Raw genomic sequence first — 9,358 nt, 5'->3', positions numbered from 1 at the left:
TGGGCAGGGGAAATGCCTTCCTGGGCTTCTTCAAAGGGGCCCCTTGTCGAGGGCTGATTGCTTGCTGTGCTGCCTTAGGAGAGCAACTGAACTTCATAGGAGCCTCTAACCCCACCCTGGGGGATTCAAGTTGACTTCCTGGCCACAGCTAAAGGGAACAAAGGAACTAAATTTTTCCACCCCACCCCCTCTCTCCCAATCCCCCAAACATTCAAGATTGTCTTTAACAACAAAAAAATGATTTATTTGCAACACAACCCAATCCCCATCACTTCAATACAGCATAGGTATAGAAAAAAGTCACACTGCAAGCATTGTTTCATACAAGGTAGAACTTCAATGCCTCTCAACACAGCAAGCCCATCTTCCCAAGTGACCCATGCCCAGAGCCAAACTGAACACACAAACATGGGCCAGCCCAGAATGAAGTTGGCTCCAAACCTCAGAACATTTCATCCTTCCCCCAGAGTCCTTTAAACTTCCTAATTGCAGCCTTCCTACCCTCTCTACTCCCAACCTCCAAGCCACCAGGGAGCTTTCTTTGTGGGATAACAGGGGTTTTTAAGGGTTACCTAAAATAAGAAAATACCCCGGGAAATCTGTTGTTCCACAGAAAGTTTAAAATGACTCCCCCTATACATAGTTCTAATCATCAGTGACAGCTCTTTACCTCTTTCCTCTAGATACAGGTGGTTTGGAAGTGATTGTCATCTCAGACAGCTCCATACTCATTTCCCTACTGGCCTTATTAAAGGCTGATCTCCTAACCCTAGAGTATAAAGGAATCCCAGGTATCTTCCCCAGGTTCAGAGCCCGAGTGGAAAAGCCCTGATAGCTTAGAAAATGATTCCCTTCCTTCTGTTCCACTCCAAAGATTTTTTAATGGAGATTATTGTCCAAAATCTTCTAATCCATCTGATAAAAAGGAGTTTTAGATGTAGAGGGAAATCCAAAACACAGGAGCAGACAGTCTTTCCAATCAGGTACCAGTTTCCAGGATTTAGGAGGCAAGGAAGAGGAGTATAAAATCTCAAGTTGCTTTCGTCACCCCAAGTCTTCTAGATCCTCTGAAGATGGACTTCAGGACAATTCCACCGTGATGGTACAATTTCTAGAGTTCTACCATCAGGGACTGGTGACTTTTGACAAGTCACAATTTAAAAAAGACAAGAAAATAGAGAGGGCATCTCCAAAGGAGCATTAAGGGCTCTGACTATTGGTCCAAATATACTGCTGTTTGGTGTCAGAAGTGTTTTTATCAAGTGAGGAGCTCATAAATGGGGAAAGAGCCTTAACACTGAAGGCAAAGAATAGAACCCAGAGACTGGGTAGGGGATCACTTGCAGCTTTAACAGTAATATTTATTTTAAACCCTTCTCCAATTTCTCAGGAACACCTGAGCTAGCTGCATCTTTGCTCTCACCTGCATGTGCAGGACTGGGCAATCATATCCTCATACTCCTTGTACAAGATACTCCCATTCGCCTCAATCAGAAGGACACTAATGGGAACATACTTATAAGGGACACAGGAGGGCCGAGGGACACTGGGGTCCACCAGTTCATTGACAAGGTTCTGGATGATGGCGTGATTGGGAGAATTGAGACCGTAGTGTAGTACCCGAGGGCAGACTCCCTTACAGTAGTTTGGGGTATAGAAATGGGGTGCAATGATCCAGTGATCCCAGCCCAGCTGGCGGAAGCTGACTTGGAAAGGGTGAAGGGAGCACTGGTTACTTTCAGGCCCGTCATGCTCCCTGGAGGGGCCAGGAACCTGAGATGACGTGCTGCCTGCTTGCCGGGCCCTCCGCAAAAGAAGAGAAGAATTTCTCTCTGGAAACTCTTCCAGGCCTCGGGGGAGAAGCCTGGCCGTCTGAACACTTTGAGTGTCATTGAAATAGAGTAATAAGAAGGCAGTGTCCAACAATGAAGTGCCCTGCCACTGGAACTCAGAAACTTCACTCCCTTTAGGCTGCTGACACACGAAGCGGAGTCGTAGGACCCTGCGCCCCTGATTGTTCCAGAGCTTTTGCCCAACATGTGGCGTGATATCCATCTCTGTCCAAGCTTTGGGCAACAGGGAAGGCCTTGAGGAGACTCTTCCTGAAGGAGGAAAGTGATGGGTTGGGCTTTTCTGGACCCAGGGCTCCACGTGGCAGGAGAGGTGGAAGTGAGCTAGGTGAAATTGATGACGGTAAACCACAGTGGCCCTTACTAGTTTGTGTGCTACTCGGTTCAGTCTCAGAGGAAAGTCCAGGGTCTGTATGTGCCAGGGGCCTGCATAAGAGGGAACAAGAGCAGAGCATTAGCTTCTTACCTCCAAGCCAGAGTCTCCCTTGCAAACCGCTCAGTACAAACTGACAGCTATAAGCAGCCCTAAAATTCATTCAAGATCATAAGAGCCATCGTCTATTGATCAATTACTGATGTATTACATGCTTCACATGCATTTACTCTTTAATCCACAATAGCCTTACAAGGTAGTTATTATCCCCATTTTGCAGACAAGGAAATTGAAACTCAGAGAAGCTATACCAGAGGAGACACAGCCAGGGTGTGTTAGAATCAAGATTCTAGCCCATCTTCTTTCCCTTAAGAGAAATGCTGTCTCATTTTTAGGCCACTCACAGCACTAGACTGAGAAATACACCTCAAATACAGAATTAATACGTGTATATGTTGTATGTATCATTAGTTGACTGTTAAATGTGACCAATTAGGAGAATCAATGAGACAGACATGAATTAACAACAAATCCTCCTGCTATATCACTATACAGAAGCAACTTTAGGGTGACAGTCCAACATTGGGGGATACAACCTGCCATCACTTCAAATCCGGGGTTGAGATGCCACCAAATAATTTTGTCTATCCACCTCTAGTGAGGGCAGGTATTTTGCCATTTCTGCCTTCTATCAGAATTTCTTCTTGAGCAGCGATTCCCTTCTGAGGCCGTTTCCCCCTTAACCCTCAGTCTCTCCTTTTTCCGTTCCTTCCTGGAAATGATTCTTCATTTACCCCATTCATGGTACCACCATTCCCCTAAATACCATTCTCAACAAGGTCCTGGGCATATAAATATTTTGCTAAGAATTCTACTAGAAGCTGCATGCCTCTGAGTGATGAGTTTTCATCTCAACTGTGATGCTGACACCCAGTGGCCAAAAGGTTGGAAAGAGGGGCCTCCAGTCCCTTGACCTTCTGCGCCCTCTCCTGGCAAAGGTCAAGAGCAACCATTACCAAAACCAAGCATAGCAGGAAAAAGCCTTCTGTCATCTTCAAATATGACTTAACATGTCCATGTCAGTTTACATGATTATTCAGCTAACCTTCCTTTGCCACTGAATCCATGAGCCTGGGATACTTCAGGAGTCTGGGGGTGTTCAACATACAATCTCTTGAATGTCTTGACGCATCAAGGTATTTTTTTAATGTATCTAAGTTCCAGGTATATAGCATCATAATTCAACATCTCTGTACACTACAGAGTGATCACCACCACAAGCCTGGTTTTACCATCATCTCTCACCACACAATTGATTCCCTTCACCTATTTATCCCACCTCCTCCCAATCACCTTCCCTGCTGGTAACCACTAACATGATCTCTGTAATTTAGCTTGTTTTTTGTTTGTTTGTTTGTTCATTTGTTTTGTTTTGTTTTATAGATTCCACAGGAGTGAAATCATATCGGGTTTTTTTTTTAAAGTTCAGTTTCCAAACTCATGCTTAATATGCCCTCAGGTTTGGGGCATTTGGACATCATTCCCACATGGCCCAAGCCGGGCTTGTATTTGCTTTCTCAACTCACTCCACCCTCCCATCCTCCAGTAATCTTTCCTAGAGGCCCACCCATATATCTGCCCCACCCAGCCTGAAAAGGAATCCTCTAGCAGGCTGTCTGGTGAGGAACTGCCCTTTCCTTTCAGACCCTGACATCACATATTTCCTGCAGCAGGGTGGGGTTGCTAAGGATCAGAGCCAGGAAGGGTCTGCTCAGAACCTTTCAGGGAAATGGCTGACTCACACATCCTGTGTGATTGAACCTGGAATAGCTCTCCAGGCAAGTTCGATTCAGCTGGTTCATCTCCTGATGGAAAAGTTCAGGCCCTGCTCTCTTGTCATTCATTTCTGGATCCTTTCCAGAGTCCCTAGGTGCCAGTATGTCTCACAGTCAGACCAGGATACTGGCCTAATTTTAGGCATCCTCCTTTCTAGCCTCATTATCATCAGTACAAAATTGATTTGTGCAGCTTTCTGCTGCACTTAGGAGTGAAATTCAAATCGCCTGTAATGGCCTCCAGGTCCCTGCCTCTCATCAGCCTCATATCCTGCTGTTCCCCACAATCTCACTAAATTCAGCCCATCCTGACCTTCCTTCTGTTCAAGTCAGACAAGCTTGTTTCCACCCATTAGGCTACCGCCCATGTTGCATGTGCCTAAATCAGACTGCTCTCTAACTGCTCTCATGGCTAGCTTATCTTACAGACCTCCGTGCAAATGTTGACTCTTCAGAGATGCCTTCCCTGATGATCTCTTGCAAAGGGAAGTTTTTTTTTTTTGATATCAGAACCACCTATTCTATTCTTTGATAGCACTTGCCACAATTTACAACCATCTGGGTTTACTTCCCTGTCTCACCCATGAGAGCCATGCCAATCTTGATCCCATCCCCTAAGCTGGCATCTAGAACGATGCCTAGCACTTAGCTGTTGCCAAATCAATTATGTGTTGAGGGAATCTCCACCCACGCCAAGTTATTTTCTTTTCCTTAATCAGAGTGCATTGCCCTTCCCTGTGTGCATAGTCTCGTTACTCCTTCCACAAAGTCCAGCTTAAATGCCACCTCCTCCATGAGGCCTTCCAGCTGTCTCACTGTTTCCCACTACGTGCTGTAAGCAGCAACCCATTTCTTCTTTGGAGTCCTGGGAGCCCTACTACTTATCCTTTTCAAAGCATTTGCCATGCTGTAACACCATTATGTGATTATTTATCTATCTGTTCTATTAGAGTAGGTCAGGGAAGCAGTTATTGGCCTCTTTATACCCAACCCAAACACCATGCTTGGTAATCAGTTAAAATCAGTTAAGCCGTCAGCACAGCAGGGTAATTAAAAGCACAGGCTCTGGAGCCTGAAAGCCTGGGTTAGAAGCCCACCTCTATCAATTACTATGTTACATCGAGCCTTGGGTTCTCCACCTATAAAATGGGTTCATAGCACCGACCTCTTAGGTTAGCGGGGATGATTAAGGAAGACAATGTTTGTAAAGTATTTTGCTCAATGCCTGACACGTGGTAAGCTCTCACTAAAAGTTAGCTAGGAGAATGGTGGTGGTTTTACCTGGAGAAGAGAGGATAAAAGAGTTTCATCTCTGCGACTAGCAAAGGCTTAAGATTGACCTCACCTAAGATTTCCTTGAAGTTGATGACTGCGTTCCTTAGAGAGCCCTACATTTCAGGAGCCCATGGCTGCCCTAGAACAGCATCTAATACAGATGTTTGAAGTAGAAGCCACCATGATGAAAACAAAAAAAAATTTCCAAATATATATTTTTTGGTACCAAAACCCCAAAGGAGCAACATGGTCTCCATTAAAAAAAAAAAACTGCTTAGTATACAAGGATATTGGGGTAGTGCATTGAAACACCTAAGTAGTTATGGACAGACTTTAGAGTCAGACAGACTTGAGCTCAAATCCTATCTCTGCCACCCACATTCCTTGTGACTTCTGCAGGTTATTTAACCTCTCTGGGCTTTTCTTATCTTAAAAAATTAGGTTAAGTGCTCCATGACAGCTAGTGAGAGTAGCTGTCAGTAAGGATTAAATACAATAGCAGATGCTCACGGAGCCTGGTATACAGACTCAGATGTTTGCCTGTTTCTGTCCTCTCTGACACCTTGTAAATTTCCTAAACTCAGCATCCTGTACTCTTTGACTTCTAAGAATAAAACAACACAAACAGCCCTCCACAGGAACATACATGGAGATTTCTTGATTATACTTTTCCACGATATAACAAACAGTAAGACTCTCTTTGAAAGATAGGAGCTGATGTGTCAATCAGTTGCCCTGGGGCCTGGGAGAGATTCCTCAGGTCGGCCCCAAGGCAATCTGTTCTTAAATTGGGGCCTAAAGGGAAACAGGCTTGGAGCAGCTTCTCCCAAGTTTACCATCCTTTGAAAACCAAGCCTGAGAAAACCACTTGCCCGCCAGGCAATGAAGCCCTACAATAAATTCACAAATCCCCTTTTCTCTACACTCTTCTTCCCCATTTTTCTCCCTTCCAGGAGAGTATGGTCTGATAACTCACCTCTGAGATGCCTTGCTACATTTGCCAATGGCTTCACCAGCCTCACCATGGTGGCCCCGATGGTGCGGTTCTCCCTAGGATGCCCATGCATATCAGCTGAACGCTGGTACAACTCCAGCATATACCGCAAGGGATGCCCTAGGACCGGTGGCTTCCTCTGCTGCTTGCCAGGGACTTCTTCCAGCAGCTCCCGAATCAGGGGCAAAGTAGTGGCCTCAGGCAGTAGGGCAACAGAGGGCTGCCCTACCTGTGTCATTTGGACCATGTGTTCCATAAAAAGCACCAGTCCCCAAAGAAGAAGGATTCTAAGGATGCTGAAAAGGACCATCTTGAAAGGCTTGGTGTTCAACCACACGTCCCGGCACAAGCCCCAAGGATGCCACTTTGACTCTTTCCTTTCACAAAGGTAACAGCATCCAGGCTCCACTATCACAAAAGATAGGGCAAGAAAAAATGAAAGGCAGGCAGGCAGGTCCTATGTTGCTTGCTCTGGGAGGATCTCCTGGACCAAAATGGGGTCTCCTCTTTGCATCAAAAGAAGCAGAAACAGCAGGTGAGACAAGGCAGCATTCCCCTCCTGCTCTCCAGGACTGGGAACAAAATCATACTTATTTGGAGGCTGAGGTAGCTTAAAAGGAGAGGTCTATCGCAGGACCTGCTCCCTTACCTTATCCACTAGGATGAAAAGAAGCAGCCCTAGCCTGCTCTGCTCCACAGCTTTAAAGGTAGTCTCTTAATCAGTCCTTAAAGGGCCAGAGGCCTCCTGCTCGCATCCAATTTCCATGCTACTTTTCCTAATACAACATTCCCCAAAATGTGCTCTGCTAAGGACTTGCAGTGAAACTATTGGAGGTAATTGTTAAGAATTCAGGCTTCCAGGTCGAGACCAAAACATGGACTCCCTGGGATAGGGCTCCAGAAGTCTGAATCTTAACAAATACACCAAGAAGTTCCTATAAACACTAAAATGTGGAAACCACTGTGTGGATGTGGTTGCTGGAGTTTGAAGAAGGTGCCTTAACAGTGGTTCTCAATCTTGACTCTGCATTGGAATCACCTGGGAAGCTGTAACTATTGTGGATGCCTGGGTACCATTACCAGAGATTCTGATGTAGTGGGTCTGGGGTGTTACCAAGGCATCAGAATTTTTTTTAAGTTCTGCAGGTGACTTTAATGTGCAGCCAAGTTTGAGAATCCTGACTTAGAACTTTCTGGTTTTTCCCATGGAAGGGGTTGCGATCCTGAGTGCACTTCATCAAAGAAGCCTGGGGCAGTAGAAGATGAATCTGTGGAAGTTGGCTGGGAGCTCACCTAGCTTGGATGGTTAATGGAAGGCATCAGGGCTGAGCCAGTTAATGCTACCCAAGACCAGGATTCCATAGAAAAATGGTAAGTGTAGTCCTGGCTCTGTCCAAGTAGAAGCAGTTTGCTGGATGAGGCTCTAATGAGAAGGTGGGACAGGAGCTCAAGATGTGTCTCCTGTGGAACAGGTGTGGACCTTGTAAACAGACAGGACCTGTGTTTGAATTGTGATTCTGTCTCTTATTAGCAGTCATTTAACCTCTCAAGGTAAATCTCTTTGTTTCCCTGAGCGTTAGTCTCCTCACCTGTAAAATGGAGAAAAGATGTTTTTTCTCACAGCTTGTTGTGAGGATTCAAGGAAATAACCTATGTTAATTCCACAAAACCTAATTAGACACATGATATATGGTTACATGCTCAAAATTATTTGTTCCCTCCCTCTGTTTTTTCTAACATGGACTTGGTCCCCAGCATGTATTGCAAAACAAAAGGCCTGGGCCCTCTAGGTCTGGACTCAGTCCCAACTCAACAACCTATTAACTGGTGACCTCAAGCAAGATTTCTCCCATCCTGAGTTTCTTCATTTGTACCTCTGGCTCCTACAGAGAGTTATTGTTGTCAGTGTTGTGTACATTTTTATTGTATACAATGATATACAAGCAAGGAATATAAGCAGATGAGTCACGACAGGCAAACTCTGAATGGTGAAAACATGACAAGATGTAAAATAAATAATTTTCTGATGGGTATAGCTCAGTAGAAGCGCACATGCTTAGCATGTACAAAGTCCGAGGTTCGATCCCTAGTATCTCCATTAAAAAAGTTTAAATGCAACTTAAAACCACATAAGATACGATTCTACACCCATTGTATTGACAACATTAAAAGTCTGATGCTATTAAACTCAGGTGAGGATACAGCATGCAGGTAACTCTCTTACACTGCTGGTGGGAAGGTAACTTGGTACAATCATTTTAGAGAGCAAACTGGCATTATCTCTAGTGAGTTTGAAGATGTATAATTCAGCAGATGTATAATTCAGCTAGAACAGTAGCTTTTAGACATTTTTTAGACTTTTTTTTAGACATTTTTTAGACATTTTTTGTCTGTGATTCACAGGAATAAATATATCTTAAACCCAATGCAAACACAAGCACAGACACTCACACACACACACACATACATACTTGAAGTAAAGATTTCCTGAAACAATTCTTATACTTACAACATATTGGGAGGGGTAATATATAATAATGAGTCAGAACACGGGTCTGGAGTCAGAATCCTACATTCAAATTCCAGCTCTACCACTTATTAGCTTGACCTTGGGCAAGTTACTCAACTTCTCTGTGCCTCACTTTCCTCATCTGTAAAATGAAAACCATGGCCTCTTTCAGCTTCAGTTTTCTAAGACATATGTAAAATGGGATTAATCAAAAGACTTATCTCACAGGATTTTTATATTAAATGAGTTAATACATGTAAATCACTTAAAAGAGTGCCTGGTACAAAGAAAGTACTAGACAGGTTAATTATTGTTACATTTGATGCAAGTTGTGCTCTGCAAAATGCTGGGCTCATGCTGAAGTGCTAATTCTGGCCTCATGAGCTATGGAGAGGCAGCCAAGATGTTTCTTTGTTCTCCGTGTCCATACTTCTCCGTCCTCTCTTACCCTCTTCTCTGCCTCCCGACATTCTCTTTGGCCCTTGACCTCTGTCTGTTACCAATTTTCACTTCCTATTTTCT

The 9,358-nt window shown here is 44.3% G+C and overlaps 1 protein-coding gene across 1 annotated transcript; it reads right to left on the bottom strand.

Annotated features, from left to right (window-relative positions):
* Positions 1-1,419: 1,419 nt before the first annotated feature.
* On the bottom strand, positions 1,420-6,637 carry BMP15 (bone morphogenetic protein 15). Its single transcript, XM_010964126.3, has 2 exons — positions 6,310-6,637; positions 1,420-2,276 (listed from the first exon to the last, which is right to left on the bottom strand). The coding sequence occupies exons 1-2, from the start codon at positions 6,635-6,637 to the stop codon at positions 1,420-1,422; spliced, it is 1,185 nt and encodes a 394-aa protein (XP_010962428.1).
* Positions 6,638-9,358: the final 2,721 nt, after the last annotated feature.

The sequence above is a fragment of the Camelus bactrianus genome, chromosome X (assembly GCF_048773025.1).
Source record: "Camelus bactrianus isolate YW-2024 breed Bactrian camel chromosome X, ASM4877302v1, whole genome shotgun sequence".
NCBI classification, from domain to species: domain Eukaryota; kingdom Metazoa; phylum Chordata; class Mammalia; order Artiodactyla; family Camelidae; genus Camelus; species Camelus bactrianus.
Note: the sequence above shows the minus strand (reverse complement) of the source record. Positions and strands in the feature narration are given on the sequence as shown.